The sequence below is a fragment of the Trifolium pratense genome, linkage group LG5 (genome assembly GCF_020283565.1).
Source record: "Trifolium pratense cultivar HEN17-A07 linkage group LG5, ARS_RC_1.1, whole genome shotgun sequence".
NCBI classification, from domain to species: domain Eukaryota; kingdom Viridiplantae; phylum Streptophyta; class Magnoliopsida; order Fabales; family Fabaceae; genus Trifolium; species Trifolium pratense.
This window is the reverse complement of record NC_060063.1, coordinates 30688038-30707927: the sequence shown is the minus strand read 5'-3', so window position 1 is coordinate 30707927 and position 19890 is coordinate 30688038. Positions and strand designations below refer to the sequence as shown.

General features: G+C 35.9%; 2 protein-coding genes across 11 annotated transcripts; one reads left to right on the top strand and one right to left on the bottom strand.

The window, feature by feature from the left end:
• The first annotated feature begins 54 nt into the window (after positions 1-54).
• LOC123882798 lies at positions 55-4308 on the top strand. Of its 10 annotated transcripts, none has more exons than XM_045931395.1 (7): positions 129-398; positions 528-565; positions 1015-2715; positions 2809-2901; positions 3306-3407; positions 3489-3869; positions 3957-4308. In XM_045931395.1, exons 3-7 carry the CDS (start codon positions 2626-2628, stop codon positions 4029-4031), a joined length of 741 nt encoding a protein of 246 aa, XP_045787351.1. In that variant the 5' UTR covers positions 129-398; positions 528-565; positions 1015-2625; the 3' UTR covers positions 4032-4308. The 10 variants fall into 10 exon arrangements, 5 of the variants coding, with proteins under 5 accessions (XP_045787351.1, XP_045787348.1, XP_045787352.1 ...); XM_045931392.1 differs by having other exon boundaries at positions 524-565; positions 3957-4255; XM_045931396.1 differs by having other exon boundaries at positions 1098-2715; positions 3957-4252.
• A 5842-nt stretch (positions 4309-10150) lies between these two features.
• On the bottom strand, positions 10151-12181 carry LOC123886423. The gene has a single exon (XM_045935738.1). It carries the CDS (start codon positions 12179-12181, stop codon positions 10151-10153), a length of 2031 nt encoding a protein of 676 aa, XP_045791694.1.
• Between the last annotated feature and the right edge of the window lie 7709 nt (positions 12182-19890).

The window sequence follows — 19890 nt, the reverse complement described above, 5'->3', positions numbered from 1 at the left end:
GTTTGTAGTGTATATTATTAGTTTTTACGTTTCACCACAATTTTTTTTTTTTTTTTAACAAAGTTTCTTCACAAAAATAAAACAAAAAAATCTATAATATTGGGAAAAATAACACTCTAGTCTTTAAAAGTTATTACTTCTTTCTTAAAACAAAAGCCCCAAATCTCTTGAAGGTTCTAAAAACCCTTGTGATTGTTAAGAACTGCTGCGCCAACAGTGATGAGATGAACCATCTCCATCCATTGTGACAGTGGCTGAAACCATTGGAGAAATCTGCACTATAACGCTAGCTCACCTCAAATTCCACAATCTTCTTCTCTTGTGTCGACTCCGTTTTGTGTTGAACTTGAATCTGGAACTTCTAGATCTGCAACAACATTCATCATTTGGCTCAATTTGTGAGTGAAATTAACATCCATTGTTATGTTATCTTTATTATTTGGTTAAAGTTAGTATTTTTTTTCATTTTTTCATATTTTTATTTATTATTTTTTTTCATGGAATCCGTCGGAAACGGTCGTAGACAGTCTTGCGACTCTTCTATCTTCAAGTTCTATCTTCAAGGGTTAGTTTTTTGCGCTCTACCCACTTCCTCTTATTTGTCTTATATTTTGATTTTGATATTATTTTGCTTCAGCTTCTCTATACAAAATAAAAAATGAAGTTAGAATTCTTTTTTATAACCAATGAAGTGGAAAAGGAAGGGTAGGTAATTCAGAGAAAATATATATCCTCAATTATTTTGACTATTAGGAAAAACATGAGGTGATTTATGTTGAATGACTTAAGTTGCTTATCGGTTCTGGTTTCATGTGGTGTTTGTTTTGCTCTTGTTGTGTCTTATTTTGGCTAAGATGAGGCTTTTGTTGTTGTGTGTGAATTTGGTGTTGTACAGGTTCTAGTTTGTGTTGATATACTATACTGATACAACCTTATGTTTATTTTAATTGTTTATGATTAAGATATTAAGTTTATACATCTTAAAAGCTTATAGAAAAATTAATTTTTCTTTAGTAAACCAGCCATGATAAAGAAGGATTGGGTGGAGTTGCCTCCACACAGTCAAGGTTTTAAGGATGGTGTTAACTACTTTTTAGATATTGCATTCACCAAAGGAATTGTTGAAGGAGATGAGATTTTGTGCCCTTGTGCTGCATGTTGCAATGATAGTTGGGAAAAAAGAGATGTAGTGTTTGATCATTTATGTGGCAGAGGATTTGTAAAGGGATACAACGAATGGATTCACCATGGCGACGATGGAAGTCTTATGGATATTGATAGTGATACTGATGATGAAGTATCATCTGATGATATTGATGGCTTACTATTTGAGACTTTTAAAGATGTCGCTGAAGAAGATGGGATACATGATGGGATAAATGAAGATGCAAAGAAATTTTATAAACTAGTTGTTGATGCAAATCAAGAGTTGTATCCTGGTTGTAAAAAATTTTCCACCTTATCATTCACTATTCGAATGTATTTGCTGAAATGTCTCTATGGGTGGAGTAATGCATCATTCACTGCTCTCTTGGAGTTATTAAAGGAGGCTATGCCAGATTTGAACATCCCTGTCTCTTTCAATAAAACAAAATCTATGATAAAAGACTTAGGCCTAGACTATAAGAAGATTGATGCATGCCCCAACAATTGCATGCTATTTTGGAAAGAGCATGAAAAAGATGAACAATGTGAATTTTGTGGAGCATCAAGGTGGATCGAATATCCTGAAGTTGGTTATCATCTTGAAGAATCTAAAAAAGTGCATAAGGTTCCCGCCAAAGTTCTAAGGCATTTTCCTTTGATTCCAAGATTGAAAAGACTGTTTATGTGTTCAAAGACAGCTGACACATTGAGGTGGCATGCAGAAGGACGTTCAAGGGATGGTAGATTAAGGCATCCAGCCGATGGCCAAGCATGGAAAGACTTTGATGCCAAACATCCAGATTTTGCTCTTGAAACTCGTAATATTAGGCTTGGGTTAGCTAGTGACGGGTTTAATCCATTTCGGACTATGAGTCTTTCACATAGCACATGGCCTGTGGTGTTAACCATATACAATTACCCTCCAAATTTATGCTTGAAGGCAGAAAATTGTATGATGTCATTACTTATTCCTGGACCAAAATCACCCGGATATTCAATTGATGTGTATCTGCAGCCACTTATTGAGGAACTAAAGATATTGTGGAGTGTTGGTGTAGAAACATATGATATATCAAAAAATCAAACATTTCAGATGCGTGCAACTCTTTTGTGGACTGTTAGCGACTTTCCTGCATATGCTATGCTATCTGGTTGGAGCACTAAAGGGAAGTTTGCTTGCCCTGCTTGTAACCATGAAACTTCTTCAACTTACTTAAGACACAGTCGGAAGACGTGTTATATGGGTCATAGAGTATTTTTGGATCCAAATCATGTTTGGAGATCAAATACAACTTCTTTTGTTGGAAAACCAGAATATAGGTCTCCACCTTCCTTGTTAGATGCAACCAGAATTTTGAAAGACTTAAAAGACATCCCTGACGTATTGGATAAGAAATACAATAAAAAGAGGGTTGGTCCGTGGAAGAAAAAATCTATCTTTTGGCAATTAAGAAGAATCATTTTTTGAAGTATTCCAACATGACTGAGAGACTTAAACATCGTCCTCCAAAGGTTCCAGAAGTTCATTTTAAGAAGCTTTGTGAATATTGGAGTTGGAAACCCGTACAAGTAAGATTTATAATTGTTTTTTTATGTATGTATATATGTATGATATATAGATAAATAATGTATTGTAATATTTCTGTTTAACTATAAATGCAGTTAATCAGTGAAAGGAACACTAGAAATAGAGCTCAACAAAAATGGAGGCATCGAATGGGTGCCAAACACTTTGCTTTACTTCGTGAAAAAATGGTAATATTCTTGTGTTTTGCATTACTCTGTGTTAATATTTACTTGAACTGCTTGGATTGTGCTTTGGAAGATAGAGCTCAAATTGAATTGCCTGATCTGATTACCCGACTTAAACTGATTGATTAAAATGCTAGAATTGATATTTTTTTCTCTGTTCTGCATCAGTATTGGTTTGCTGCTATTTGCATATCGCTGCTATTGCACTGCTGTTATCTGCTTTTTTCTTCCTTTCCTGGTTTTTTTGTGTTGGTGTTGGGCGAGTTTTTCCCCTCACCTTTTATGTTTCTGTTTCCTTTTTACTAGCTTGTTCTTATATCAGTATTCATTTGATTTGTTATGGTCTGGTATGGATCGAGAGCTTTATTATGATCTAGTAAGCAATTGAATTATTATGATTTGTGCAGCGTGCAAAGGAAGGAAAAGAGCCCACACAAGCAGAGGTTTTTGTTGAAACTCGGAAAGGAAATAAAGGAAAGAAATTGGATGTAGAAACTGAAAAAGCAATTGTACGTTAAAATTTATCAAATTACCATATGCAGTAAATATTGCTTATATTAGTGGATAATATACATTTTTATTTTTGTTAGGCCAAACTTGAAGAAATGGTTGAAACTGAGGAAAATGATACAGAAGCATTTGAAGCTGTTTTTGGGAAGGAACATCCTGGCTCGGTACGCTGTTACGGGAGAAATGTAACTAAAACTTCTTTAAAACAGAAGGCAGAAGTAAATGCTTTGAAAAAAGCTCACAATGAAGAGGTCTCTACATTAAGGGATGATTTTGCATATAAGATTGGTAGATTGCAAAATGCTTTTAAGACCTTGATGCAACATTGCAATCCCGAAATCAATATGGAGTCAATAGAAGATTTATTAGGATTATCTAATGGGGAAGCAAATAGTACCCCAAATGTTGGACAACCACAAATGAATTCCTCTGCATCAACCCATGTTCCAAATCTTGAAAAGGTGATTTATAGAGCCTAAGCGTTTGTTATTATTTCTAGATCATGTCTACAAAAAAATTCGTCTAATATATATATTTATTTTATGCAGCAAGGTATCAATGAAGATGATCCAATTGATGAAGATGATGATGACGAGTTCCAAGAAGATGCATTTTCATATTAGTTTTCTCCAATGCCAATTGATCGATGTGGATGGCTTTTTTGCTAGGCACGTACTTGAAGTGTTAAATTTTATCCGTGACATTTTGCTTACTATATGTGCCAAAGTATTAAACTACATCAAACTACGTTAGATATTTTGTCTACCATTTTGTATTGACTTAGTGTTTGAACTATATTTTGTAAACACGTTATATTTATCTATTCATTTTTGATTTGACACCATTATATATCTTTGGGTAATCAAAGAGTTGATTTGAATCTTATAAAAAAAAAAAAAAGAGTTGATTTGAAATTGCAGTGGATTATGTGTGTATGTATTAATTAATGGATATTCAACCAAAAAAAAATGCCTAAGGTATACGCAACATTTGTCAGGTATCATTTATTCATGTTTAATGAGATTATGCCTACAGCAACTGCTACAATAAAAAACTGTTGCCTATACGAAAAAGGAAACAATTGAGAACCGTTCCCTTTGCTTAAGCTTTAGGCGACAATCACAAATTGTAAATAATGATGGCAACAAGTAACAATTGTTGCCTAAAGTTTGTTAAAAAACTGTTCCCTATTCTCGATAGCTCAGGCGACAGTTTTAGAAAGTGTGGCTAGAAAGCGTGAAAACTGTCACCTAAAACAATAGGTAACGCTCGTTTATAAAACGGGTGGAAACTGTTCCCTATACCTTTTGGTTACAGTTTTCATGGTTTAGGCTACACTTTTGAACTGTTGTCGAAAAGCAAATATGTTGTAGTGTGTATTGAGGGGGAGTAGGTAGAATTTATTTTTCTACTACATATGCTATGCATGACTGAAGTGCCCATATAGGAATTTATTTTTCCTATTCCATGTGGCATTGCTTAAATATGAAGGAGTTTATTTCTCCTATCTTGAATCCACCTTGTGAGAGCTTATTTCTCTCTGTCTGTACTGAATGAGGCTAGATGTGTTATGTTCTGCTGTTGCATGCCTCTGATGCTTAGGTGATAGCTATCTATTATCTGATGATCTTTTTATAGCTTAGCATTGTTCTACTTTCTTTCCTAGTTGTGTGCTTTTGTTGACTCGAAGGAAAGTTTAGACTGTATCTCTCTATGCACTGGCTTAAGGTTGTTTTAGCCAAAACTTGCCAAAGGGGGAGATTGTTGTGTTTTTATATTGACTACATTTTGCAAAAGCCAACTCTAGCCAGATGCTGGACAAGATGCTGTAGAGCATCGTGTACAACATTATTGATGCTCTGTTTTACGAAGAATTTCTATTTCAAATCGAAGGAAGATTTAATTCGTTTTTATATGCAAGCTTATGCGCCAAGCCAAAACGAGCCTTGTTCTCCAAGTTTTCCTGAAGGCGGTTTGAGTATTATTATTTAAAACAAAAATATAACTTGTTATATTTTTGAAAATAATATATTATATTTTTGTGTGACAAACAAATTATATTTCTGAAAATAATATAGGGCTGGCCGCAATTTTTACAGCTGCGTTTGTCTGAAGACCGAGCTTGCACATCAAGACAATTGAAGACTATATACATGTGAAGCGTGTATTCTAATAATTTCTCCCACAAAAGTTTAATTAATTTAAACAAAAGATGAATTAAATATAAAATATTCAACGTCGAAAAGATATAATATCATATTTAATTAACTACTTACTAATAGTTTAGTCAAATAGTTTAGTGACTAGGTATTCAACTCTTAATGTGGATAAGTGAGATGCCTGGAGTTCGAATTCTGACCTTCTATATATATATATATATATATAATGTAATATCCGTGCCAACTGAGCTAAGTTTATAGCACTGCAAGAGAGTTTTTTTGTATTGTACTGATCATGACTATAAAAATTAATTAAAAAAATGAAAAATAAACATGATCTTCAATGCATGACCAAATTGTTTTTGGTTAAAATCATTTCAAATTTGTTTGATGAAAGAGTAAAAAAATAAAATATACCATATATAATAAAAACATAAATTTTGTTAACCGTATATAATTATTTTTATTATATGATAAAAGCAAATTTAATGCATTAACTTTTTATTATATATATGTTTATAAAAACATAAATTTTGTTGACTGTATTTATTTATTTTTTTTACCTAAAAGGAAAAAGTAACGCACTTTGACTTCTCTTGTGACTTTAAATAGCCAATTCTAAGAACTTAATTCTCAATCTATCAAAATATAATGGCTATCCACGTCAATCTTCTGTGTTTTACCATTACAATTATGTGTCTTGCTTCGGTGATATTTATTGGTAATATACCAATTCTTTTACTAAATTTTGTTATGTTGTCAACGAAATGATAATATATATATTTATTGACAATCCACATCAATCTTCTTTTAGAATTTGATACCGGTGTCTTTATATATATATATATATATATATTAAAAATTTATATAATCATATGTTATGTTTGAAATGATAATATTTTGTACATTAGAAAATATTTATAATAACTTTTAATTGAACGTAGCAGAAGTTCAATTCACAAATCAAGAAAATAGTTTTATTTTGAGGAGTTATCTAAATATGTTGTTTTATTATATTGCTCCGCTGATTGTAGAACAAGGGACTACCAATTTGGTGTGGCAGTTGTTTTATTGGCTCGGGCATTTGTTCTTGTACACCGAATATTGTTGTGTTATAAATGAAATGTTTTGCAATATAATAAAACGACTTTTTTGAAATTCTTATATTTTTTTATTTAATTTGTGAGTTTTAGAAGCATTTTTGTTTTGAAAATTTCTATCATAGATTTGAAATGACAATATCTTGTATATTAGATGATATTTATAATAACATTTAATTGATTGTAGCAGAAGCTAGTCCAACTTGCTTTGTTTCGGGGACTTGTCCAGGACAATCACAGATATGTTTCGCTAAATGTCAAAAATATGGCTTTCATTCTGGTGGCGAGTGTATTCGAGATGCCCTCATTTGTTGTTGTAAACCAAACATTTGAGAGATTTATGTTTGATCGTTACAGTTTTTGAAATGTTTGTACACATCAGTGTACACACACAATCTTTATGATTTTAATAAAGTTAAGTTCAAAAATCAATATTGTAATTTCAATTAAAAATAATATTATTATGGTTTTATTTTTAATCAAATGTTTTATTTTATCATTATTGTAAAATTTAACGCAATGTTTGGTTTAGAAGAGAAGTTGTGAAGAGAGAAATATGTAAGAGAGAGTGTGAGAAGAGAGAAAAAGGAGAGAAATAAAGTATATTTGATGTATGATTGGTATGAGAGAAAGAGAGAAGAAATAGAAGAGAGAGAAATGTTGTTTCCTTTCAAAAATACAGTATTACCCCTATATATGTTAAACAACATTTTCATCTAAATTAATTTGATTCTTTTATTTAAATTCAGTTAATTAATTAATTCAACTATTTATTTTAAATTAATTATTTACAAGATATTGTTATACTGACCAAAATAAAAAATATCGTTATATATCTTTTTTGACAAAAAAATCATTGGTAAGTGTGAATTTATGAAAACTGAATATCTTTGCAAAAAATAAAAATAAAAAATCCAAATAGAGAAAACACTTATTCTGCATTTAAAAACAAATCACTTATCTTTGTAAAAAAAATAAATTCACTTATCTATCTTCTTGTTGAAAGTAAAGTACCAGGTGTTGGTCGAGGGCTTTGAACTAGAGCTATTATAGTTGATTCATTCCTGGATTGGTATCCCCGGAGTAGGTGACGTTGCACTAAACTGGGTTAACAAACGATCTGTGTTATTTATTATTCTGCTATTTATCGCTTTATTATACTCAGTGCCTATCTTGCTGCAGCACATGTTGTAGCATCTTGTGTAGCATTGTGTTCACTGCGTGCCAGATTTCACTCTAGAACTTGGTGCTAAGGTTTAAAGTTTAGGTTATTGTTTTTGAATGGTCTTTCAACATCCTTTCTGATTATTGTTTATTTCAATAACTTGGGAAAGTGATTAGACATCGTGATTGTGTCATATTGGTGTACACGTTGTGCCATACATCGTGTCCCACATCTGTCCCCTGAAGAACAAAATTTTCATATAATAATTCCTCCCACAAAAGTTTAAATATTTTAAACAAAAGATGAATTAAATATAAAATATTCAACGTCGAAAAGGTAAAAAAAAAATTAATTAATTACTTGTTAAATTTTTTAAAATTTTGCACTAGAGTTTTATTTTTTTTGGTCAAATAATTTAGTGGCTAGAAATTCAACTCTTATGTGGCTAGGTGAGATGACCGGAGTTCGAACTCTGGTCCTCTATATATATATATCTCACGGATCATAGATAAAGAGTTATCAAGTCTTCACAGAGATATAAATGTTAAGGGTAACATTTGTATCGGATTGACCCACCGTGAGAATACTACTGAAATCTGGCACGCAGTGAACACAATGCTGCACAAGATGCTATAGCACACGTTGCAGCAAGACAGTCGCAGAACACAGTAAATAAATAAATAAATTGCAGAACAATAAATAAGACAGGAAATTGTTAACCCAGTTCAGTGCAACGTCACCTACTCTGGGGGATACCAATCCAGGAATGAATCCACTATAATAGCTCTAGTTCAAAGCCCTCGACCAACACCCGGTACTTGACTTATCACCTAGACACTACCCGTGCAATCCTACCTAAGAACCTCTTAGATAATGAGACCCCGTCCCAAATTCCCTCTAACAACACATACCATGTTGCTGTCAATAATAATAATCAGGATGGAGACACTCTCCTAAAAACTAGACCACACTCTTGCTTAAAAGCTTATGAGTGAATCACACAAACTAACTCCGTGCTTAAAAGCTTAGGAGCAGTTGACAATAAACAACACAAACCCAGTCCTAAACTTGCATCAAAACGATACAAGAAAAGGCTCACAAAAGACACACACACTAAACCTTAAAACGCACGCTTTTTGTAATACAAGGTTTAGAAATCGCGAGTTGAATAGCTTGAGGCTTCACATATTTATAGTCTTCAATTGTCTTGATGCCCAAGTTAGGTCTTCAGACTTGTACAGCTGTGAGAATTGCGGCCCAACCCTAAATTAATTTCAAAAATATAATTTGTTTGTTCCATGTTGTACCAAACAAAAAAAAACGCCAAAAATATAATATAATTATATTTTTGTTTTAAATCACTTTCCTTTGACCGACTTCAATAAAACTTGCTGAGTAAGTCTCGTCTTGCCTAGACGCACGTGCCTGAATATATAATTGAAGCAAATCTTGACTCAGATTTGAAATAAAAATTCTGCACGAAAACAGAGCTTCAGTATGCTGTACTATAATGCTACAGCATCTCAGTCCAGCATCTGGCTGGTTGGCTTTTGCAAAATGTAGCCAATCAAAACACCAACAATCTCCCCCTTTGGCAATTTTGGCTAAAACAACCTTAGGCCAGTGCATAGAGAGATACAGTCTAAACTTTCCTTCGAGTCAACATAAGCACACAACTAGGAAAGAAAGTAGAACTATGCTAAGCTATTTAAACTTTCCTTCGAGTCAACATACACACACAACTAGGAAAGAGAGTAAATAAATTCATCAGATGAATAGATAGCTAGCACGTAAGCATCAGAGGCATGCAACAGCGGAACATAACACATCTTAGCCTCAAAGTACAGATAGAGAGAAATAAACTCTCACATAGTGGATTCAAGATCGGAGAAATAAACTCCTTAAAATTTAAGCAGCGCCACAAAGAATAGGAAAAATAAATTCCTATAAAAGCATGCATATTAAAAGTAGTAGAAAAATAAATTCTACCTACTCCCCCTCAATATATGCATAATCTTCACTCCCCCTCAAAACATGCATATCACAGAAAAACAAGCTATACTAGTTGCTATAGCATTCTTCATCACATCATGCACACATAAACACATTTTACTCCCCCTTTTTAGCCATAAATTCTGACAAATAGGACCATAGAATAGGAGCAAAATAAAGAACCATAGGATACCAATTAGCTGAAAGTCACAGATGTCAGAGCATAGAGAATCACAAGGTACATATTACAACCCAAGAGGCCTAAGCCTTCAAAAATAAAATCCGGATAAAGACAGAGACAATACAGCCAAAAGAAAATAAGCAGTTCATATGGAGGGGCTTTCATCAGAGGCCATCTCCTCTTCAACAGTGTCACCACCTGCAAGATCATCATCATGGGAAGCGCCATGGGAAGGACCAACTCCATCCTCATTTGTCTGTGACTGCTCAAGCTCCAAGGCTTGGATTACACCATCTACCAGCTCCTTTTTCTCACCTAGCATATTACTAACCTCCCTGAGATTAGCAATCATCTGTCTCTTGGTCATACCTACAGCTGGTGGCTTCAAAGATGCTACAGCAATGTCTGCAGCATGTTTTCCTTCCAATAATCTAAAATCCATGGTTAAAGCTGAGGGTCTAGAGACAGGCACATCAGAGTTAGTGCAGATGTCAGGATGTTGAGACAAGATAATACCACAGATCAGAGTGGGAAAGGCTATTGGCATTTTTACAGCAGTAGAAGAGCCATGGAGAATTGTTGCATTAAAAATATGGGTGCCATAATCAAAAACAGTACCAGTGCCTATGGCATAGATCAACTTGGCCAAACCTGTAGCTACACTGTTGGAGTGTGTAGTGGGGACCCAGTTTGCTGCACCAATTTTGTTTAGCAGAGCATATTTTGTGGTTAATTTAGCAGCAGAAAGTTTGCCAGCCCTTGGCCATGCTTTCACTTTGTCGCCAGTGATGGTCCTGCATATCTCATTCATAGATGTCTCTAATTCAGCTGCAGGAGCAGTACTTCTTCCCAGATATTCGTTGATGACAACTGGTGAGAAATCCACACATTTGCCCCTCACATACACCTTTAAGTATTCAGGGCTTAAAGGATCATCACAGTCAGATGGGATGTTCACCAAGAATTCTCTTGTCAGCTTTTCATAGCATTTTCCCAGTTCAGACACAGTTTTCATTAGCCCTGCTTGCTCAATTAGATTCATAATATCTTCACATTTCAAGAATTCCTCATTAAGGTTCCTTTCAATGGCTATTCTTCTTTTCACCACAAATTTCCACCTGTTAACATTTTCAACACAGTGGAAGGAGACATTGTCAATTGGTACAGATGGAACATTAGGTGCCATTCTCTTTCTCTTGGCAGATCTCAGAGGAGATGCTTCAGGAGATGCTCCAGCATCTTGATCTTCCTCATAATCAGAGTCACTAGAAGAGACAGTTTTTCTCTTCACAATCTTCTTCTTACTTTTAGAGGGTACAGTGACTTTGCTCCACCGTTTCTTAGGCCCAATTGTAGTTTTGGTGGCTTCAGAAGGAGTAGCTATATCCTTTCCTGTATTACTTCTCAGCCTCCTAGTTATACCAGCCCTAGGAGTACTCTTGAATTGGAGGCTTTCAACATCAATTACATTTGCCTCACTTGTATCAGGCATACTTGCAGTTTTACCCTCATCCTGAGTAATGACATCAGCAGGGATGGTGGTTTCAGTACCTTTTTCATTAACAGGAACCACAGGAGAGTTTGGTGAATCAGGGACTATAGAGGCACTAATATCAACATGTGCTTCAGATGCTGTAGCATCATCTGCAGCATCTATCCCAGAACCTGCATTCTCATCAACTGTCATCTCAGACACAAGATTGGCCTTAGAGTTAGCGCCAATATCATCAACAACAACATCAGGGTTTTCCAAGGAGGTTTCCCCCAATTTCTCAGCAGACCTAGGTTTTTCTAATCCTAGGGTTTCAGTTAAATCCAATTCCGAGCTTAAATTCTTCTTACTAGAATCAGATGCTTCAACATTTACATCAACATTTGCAGTAGCAGGATTGTCAAGATACAATTCACGCATTGTATGAACCGCTTTAAGAGTAGATTTAGATTTTGATTTCTTACCCGTTTTTGAAGCAGATGCGGCACGCGAAGTAGTTTTCGTTGGCGTTGGCTTCTTCGCTGAAATCTTCTTTCTCTTTGTTGTTTCCTCAGGAAAAATGGTAGTGAGAGGATAAGCGATGGTGATTTGTTGAGGGAGAGAATCGTATGAGGGTGATATGGTGGTTTGTGGTGGAAGAGTTTTGTCGTTCGTGGAAGGAGATGGAGTTTGAGAGCTTGACATGGCGGTTTGTATTTTCGGAGGAAGGTTTTCAACAATGGAGGTTGAGAGGAGAAGTTGAGTGGTTGTTGAAGAGAGAGAATGGAGAGAGATAGTGTGATAGAGAAAATAGAAGGTTGTAGCGCGTGAAAAGAAGTTATGGAAGTTTTTGATTACTTCCCTTGATTTGCGTGCACCAATGAATGAAGTGAGGAGAAACACTTCAACTGCACGCTTTTTATGCTGTAATTGCTACAAATCTTCAAACAGGCAAATACCAAGTTTGCCTCGCAATTTTTCAAATTGAACTGCGTCTAGAGCCTTAGTAAATATATCAGCCAGTTGTTCTTCAGTTGAAATATGCTCAAGAGTTACAATACCTTCTTCAACTAGGTCTCTAATAAAGTGGTGCCTAATATCAATATGCTTCGTCCTGCTGTGTTGGATAGGATTCTTCGAAATATTGATGGCACTAAGATTGTCACAGTACAATGCCATAGCATCTTGTACCACATTGTACTCCAGCAACATTTGTTTCATCCATAATAGCTGGGAGCAGCTGCTACCAGCAGCTATGTACTCTGCTTCAGCTGTAGATAAGGATACACAATTCTGTTTCTTGCTGAACCAAGATATAAGGTTGTTGCCCAAAAAGAAACAAGCTCCTTAGGTGCTTTTTCTATCATCTGCACAACCTGCCCAATCAGCATCACAATATCCTACTAGCATAGAGTTCTCACCATGAGTATACAAGATCCCATAATCACATGTACCATTCACATACTTCAAAATTCTTTTCACTTGAGCAAGATGACTCATCTTTGGCTCAGCTTGGTACCTAGCACATACTCCTACAGCAAAAGTAATATCAGGCCTGCTGGCTGTAAGGTATAATAAGCTTCCTATCATGCTTCTATAAAGACTTTGATCTACATCAACTCCCTTTTCATCTTTGGTAAGCTTTAAATGGGTTGCTGCAGGTGTTCTTTTATGAGCAGCACTTTCCATACCAAACTTTTTCACTATATTTCTTGCATACTTGCTTTGGGAGATAAAAATAGTATCTTCCATCTGCTTTACTTGGAGCCCAAGAAAGTAGGTTAGTTCACCTACAAGACTCATCTCAAACTCAGACTGCATTTGCTGCACGAAATGCTGTACCATCTCACTAGACATTCCTCCAAAGACAATGTCATCAACATAGATTTGTGCTATTAGAAATTTGCCTTGATCTTCTTTCACAAATAGAGTCTTGTCATTTCCTCCTTTCCTGTAGCCTTGACTAGTAAGGAACTCAGTCAATCTTTCATACCATGCTCGAGGTGCTTGTTTTAATCCATAAAGAGCTTTCTTTAATTTGTAAACATGATTTGGAAAGCTTGGATCAACAAACCCCTTTGGTTGTTCCACATATACTTCTTCATTTAAGTACCCATTGAGGAAGGCACTTTTCACATCCATTTGAAATAACTTGAATTTTAGAATGCATGCCACTCCTAGAAGTAATCTAATGGATTCAAGACGAGCAACCGGAGCAAAAGTCTCATCAAAATCTATCCCTTCAATCTGTGAGTATCCTTGTGCAACCAGCCTTGCCTTGTTTCTGGTCACAGTTCCACTTTCATCAGACTTGTTCTTGTAGACCCATTTGGTACCAATTACATTTGCATTTTCAGGTCTAGGAACCAAGTCCCAAACTTCATTCCTCTTGAACTGATTTAGCTCTTCTTGCATAGCATTTATCCAGAACTCATCAGTCAGAGCTTCCTTCACATTTTTTGGCTCAAATTTAGACACAAAACAAGCATTAGAAACTAAGTCAAGTGTCCTTCTAGTAGTAATTCCTTGATTGGGATTACCAATAATCAGGTCTGTAGGATGATTCTTTTGAGTACGAGTAGAAGGTCCTTTCTTTGGAGTAGCAGAGATTTGGTCAGATGCAGTAACCTCTGTATCATTCTTTGATTCATTAGTAGTTTCACAATCTACATCACCTGGTATAGATGCTGTAGCATCTTCTGCATCATCTTCAGCAGTTTCACTTGAGGTGTCATCTATTACCACATTTATAGACTCCATCATGGTTTTGGTTCTATTATTATATACTCTGTAGGCTCTACTATTTGTTGAGTATCCCAAGAATATGCCCTCATCACTTTTAGGATCCATTTTGGTTCTTGGTTCTCTATCAGACAAGATGTAGCATTTACTACCAAACACATGGAAGTGCTTAACAGTAGGTTTCCTTTCCTTCCATAATTCGTACAGAGTAGTTGTTGTTCCAGATCTCAGGGTGACACGATTATGAATATAGCAGGCAGTATTCATAGCTTCTGCCCAAAAACCATGTGAAAGCTTCTTTGCATGTAACATTACCCTTGCAGACTCTTGTATAGTTCTATTTTTCCTTTCTACTACACCATTTTGTTGTGGTGTAATGGGAGATGAGAATTCATGTATGATGCCTTCAGAGAAACTGGAGTTCTCAAACTCCTTACCATGATCACTTCTGATCCTTAATACCACATTGTTTTTCTCCCTTTGAAGTTGAACACATAGATCTTTGAACACATCAAAGGTTTCTGATTTCTTTCTAATAAAATTTATCCAGGTGTATCTAGAAAAGTCCATGTGTAGAAGTTCAAGAACTCTGGTAGTGGTAAGATGCTACAGCTTTGGATGTGGCATCTTGGTTTGCTTTCCAATCTGACAATCTCCACATATGCTACCTTCTTCAATTTTGAGATTTGGCAGTCCTCTGATGGCTTCTTTGGATATTGCTTTCTTCATGCTTCTTAGATTAAGATGACCAAGCTTTTGGTGCCATAGTTTTACTTCATCTTCTTTAGTGGTTAAGCATGTTGACATATTTTCTCCTTCTTGGGGAACCCATAGATAGCAGTTGTCTTTTGATCTGACACCTTTCATCAAAATCTCACCTTCGTTATTTGTAACCAGACACTCAGATTTGGTGAAGTTTACTTTCATTCCTTGGTCGCATAGTTGACTAATACTTATCAAGTTTGCAGTCAATCCTCTTACTAACAATACATTGTTTAGTTTAGGCAAGCTATTACTTCTGAGCTCCCCTATCCCAACAATTTCTCCTTTTGCACCATCACCAAAGGTAACAAAACTAGTTGAGTAAGACTTTATTCCGACAAGAAATTTACTTATTCCGGTCATGTGTCTTGAACAGCCACTATCGAAGTACCAGTCTTCCCTTGATGAAGCTCTAAGTGATGTGTGAGCAATCAGAGCAGTAATCTCTTCTTCAGGTTGAGTTGTATCACTTTTCTTCTCATTTTCTTCTTTAGGTTTCCATTCTTGTTGAGTAGGAGCAGTTGTGGAAACAGGTTTGTGCTGAGGACGTCTGTTAGGGTACCCATATAGCTTGTAGCAGTAAGGCCTTATGTGCCCTTTTCTACCACAGTAATGACATCTCCAAGCATGGTGCTTTCTTCTATTTCTTGACATGGGATGCTGCTGATGATGCTGCGGCTTCTGATAAGGCATCCTTTGCTTTTGAGTTTCTTTAGGCTCCATGTACATGACGTCAGGACTGTAATTTTTGAATTTATTGACATTCACATAGCTAAGCCCAATATTTCTAGGCTTTCGAACATTTTTCTCTAAGATTTCCTCCAGTTGTCCATCAGCCTTATGAAGTTTGTCAAGATGCTCATCATCTTTATACAACATGTCAGAGAATTTTCTCAGCCGCCAAATGTCAGTATTTAATTTTTCAATGACTCCTTTAGCTTCTTCAAGATCAGAGGATAGATAATTTACCTTCTTTTGTAGTTCCTCCATCTTTGAGATATTCTCAAATTTTTCTGCTTTTAGCTCATTGATGGTTACCTTTTGTTTCTCAATAACCCTGCAGATCTCAAGATCAGAGGACAGAAAATTTATCTTCTTTTGAAGTTCCTCTATTTTTGAGATATTCTCAGATTTTTCTGCTTTTAATTCATTGATGGTTACCTTTTGTTTCTCAATAACCCTGCAGATTTCTTCACTTTTAAGACAAAGTTCCTTGTAGGATGCAGCAAGCTCTTCATAGGTTACCTCTCCATCATCAGATTCTGTATCAGATGTAACAATACCTGTTAAGACTGAGATATGTTTAGCAGTTACAGATGCTGTATCATCTTCTGAGTCATCATCCTCAGACCAACTGACAGTTAGCCCTTTCTTTGCTCTCTTCTGATATGTTGGGCACTCAGGTCTGATGTGACCATATCCTTCACATTCGTGACATCGAATGTTTCTGTTTAAGTTTGATTTTTCATCACCTTTTGGTTTTCCTTGGCTTTCATTGCTGCGCATAGTGCTTGGAGCATTGTTTTTGAAATTTGATCTGGGTCTCTTATCCATTCGTTTCAGAACTTTGTTGAATTGTTTTCCTAATAACACCATGGCCTCAGAGATACTCTCATTAGATTCTTCTTCATCCTCCAGTTCTTCTTCATTATTTTTAGATGAGAAGGCAATGCTCTTATTTTTCTTTTCACTTCTTCCATTTGCAACACTTTCATAAGTTTGGAGTGATCCAACCAGTTCATCCAGCTTCATCTCAGATATGTTTTTGGCTTCTTCCATAGCTGTGACTTTCATATCAAATTTCTTTGGAAGTGATCTAAGCATTTTTCTTACTAACTTTTCTTCGGGAATTTTCTCCCCCAAAGCATCAAATTGATTATCATAGTCTAGAATAGTCATATGAAAATCTTGAATTGTTTCCTCCTCCTTCATACGTAAATTTTCAAACTGAGTAGTAAGAATCTGTAATTTAGACATTTTTACCTGAGGAGTACCTTCATGAACATTTTCAAGAATCTTCCAAGCTTCCTTTGCTGAGACACATTTTTTGATTAGTTTGAAGATGTGTTTATCTACCCCATTGTATAATGCATATAATGCTTTTGAGTTTCCCAAGGCAAGCTCATCCTCTTCTTTAGACCAGTCCTCCTCAGCTTTTAGTTCAAGTGTTGGCTTTCCATCCTTGTCAATGACCACGGGGGGGTCCCATCCTTTCAGAACAGCCTTCCAAGTTTTGCTATCCATAGATTTTAGGAAAGCAATCATGCGTGATTTCCAATAATCATAGTTGGAGACACCAACTAGAAGCGGTGGTCTGCTTACAAGCCCTCCTTCCTTTTCAATGTTGCCAGACATTTTCCCTGGAGCTCACCCTATAGCCAGAAAGGGTGCCTGCTCTGATGCCAATTGAAATCTGGCACGCAGTGAACACAATGCTGCACAAGATGCTATAGCACACGTTGCAGCAAGACAGTCGCAGAACACAGTAAATAAATAAATAAATTGCAGAACAATAAATAAGACAGGAAATTGTTAACCCAGTTCAGTGCAACGTCACCTACTCTGGGGGATACCAATCCAGGAATGAATCCACTATAATAGCTCTAGTTCAAAGCCCTCGACCAACACCCGGTACTTGACTTATCACCTAGACACTACCCGTGCAATCCTACCTAAGAACCTCTTAGATAATGAGACCCCGTCCCAAATTCCCTCTAACAACACATACCATGTTGCTGTCAATAATAATAATCAGGATGGAGACACTCTCCTAAAAACTAGACCACACTCTTGCTTAAAAGCTTATGAGTGAATCACACAAACTAACTCCGTGCTTAAAAGCTTAGGAGCAGTTGACAATAAACAACACAAACCCAGTCCTAAACTTGCATCAAAACGATACAAGAAAAGGCTCACAAAAGACACACACACTAAACCTTAAAACGCACGCTTTTTGTAATACAAGGTTTAGAAATCGCGAGTTGAATAGCTTGAGGCTTCACATATTTATAGTCTTCAATTGTCTTGATGCCCAAGTTAGGTCTTCAGACTTGTACAGCTGTGAGAATTGCGGCCCAACCCTAAATTAATTTCAAAAATATAATTTGTTTGTTCCATGTTGTACCAAACAAAAAAAAACGCCAAAAATATCATATAATTATATTTTTGTTTTAAATCACTTTCCTTTGACCGACTTCAATAAAACTTGCTGAGTAAGTCTCGTCTTGCCTAGACGCACGTGCCTGAATATATAATTGAAGCAAATCTTGACTCAGATTTGAAATAAAAATTCTGCACGAAAACAGAGCTTCAGTATGCTGTACTATAATGCTACAGCATCTCAGTCCAGCATCTGGCTGGTTGGCTTTTGCAAAATGTAGCCAATCAAAACACCAACAACTACATAGTGTGTTATGAAATATAAGATATTCTCATAGTGATAAGTGGTGTATTCCACCCTTCGACCTGAAATCACTATGTACCCTAGATGTAGGAGTGTATTACCTTGTTGCCATTCAAACGTTATCCGTAACAGGATGACTATAAAGTTGGTTGATGGGTATTCCACGAATCATGCTGAGGGACATGAGTGACCTAGATGGAATTTGCCCCTCCTACATAACAGGAGATATGTCTATGGGCCCAATATTGAACTTAGCAAGAGTGACATACTATGCCTTGTGTTCAATATAGACATAAGGGTAAAAGGGTAATTATACACAAGATATTTATCACGGAAAGGTTTGTCAGATCACGTGACATTCTTGTGACTTGGGTAGCAGTGATGTGTTGCTGGATACCGCTCACTGTTTATAATATTGAGATTAATATTATTGCCAACGTCATAGGAACCTACAGGGTCACACACATAAGGACAGTTAATGACGGGATAAATAAGTATGACTTATTAGTGGGGTGCGATTAGTAACAGTAGGTTATTGGGCTAGCGAAGTCCAATAACCGCTTTGGCCTGAAGACAACATAAGAAGCTCTATAAATAGAGCCTTATGCAATTCAGTCTGGTGTTACACACATAATCCAAATTTTAGAGAAACCCTAAAATTCTCTAAAACCTTAACCGCACTAAATCTCCCTCTACCGTCGTCTTGCAGCTAGCACTAAGAGGTGAACGGAAACTGTTCGTGTGGACCGGCTAGAGGTGCTGCGATCGTGCGGTGCTTGTGATCAATTCAGAATCGAGGAATTGTTCTTCAAAGGTAATAACCGAAACCCTGATCATGTCCATTCGCAAGGATCCATCGAAGGAAAATTTTAATTTCCGCTGCATTTTACACTCTGTTTTAAATACGATTTTCCTTCAGTGGTATCAAAGCCACTTGTGAAACCATGAATCGGTTTGTTGCTTATTACTGTTTTATTAATATGGTTTTGAATCGGTATTAATAATAATAATAACAAGGATTAATAAAATTTGATTGATCGGTTTTAAAATATATATGTGATATATAATTCTGATACGACGCGTCGGTGTATGTGATACACTGATCGTGTCATTCATTCGAATGTTTAAGTGATTGGTGTTTAATTTGGATGATTGTGAGCGTGAGCTTCGGAACCGTTTATGGTGAAGCATCATATATCCGATCGTTCATCTAGAACTAGCAATCCTGAAACGTTTTGATGTATGACCGTTGTATTAGGGTTCATAACAATGTAAGTGTTATATTGTTATGAAAACAGAAACGGCTAGGGTTCATATCCGAGCGTCAAACGTTGATGCAATTAGGGTTTGTATCCTGAAACAGAGTACAAGTGTTGTTCTCATTAAAGTGATGAATCATGGTATTTTATTAATTGGGCTAATTTAATGATAATAACTATGTGTTTATTATTATTGAATTGCATGATGAATGACTATGGCCTTAGTCCTTTTATTTTGTTTTGTTTGG

What these genes read in the sequence shown, in the direction of transcription:
- LOC123886423 (XM_045935738.1), bottom strand. Translation starts at nt 12,181, where the DNA reads ATGTCAAGCTCTCAAACTCCATCTCCTTCCACGAACGACAAAACTCTT.
- LOC123882798 (XM_045931395.1), top strand. Translation starts at nt 2,626, where the DNA reads ATGACTGAGAGACTTAAACATCGTCCTCCAAAGGTTCCAGAAGTTCAT. An exon ending in CTTTACTTCGTGAAAAAATG is followed by an intron (nt 2,902 to 3,305) that starts GTAATATTCTTG and finishes TGATTTGTGCAG; the next exon opens with CGTGCAAAGGAAGGAAAAGA. An exon ending in TAGAAACTGAAAAAGCAATT is followed by an intron (nt 3,408 to 3,488) that starts GTACGTTAAAAT and finishes TATTTTTGTTAG; the next exon opens with GCCAAACTTGAAGAAATGGT.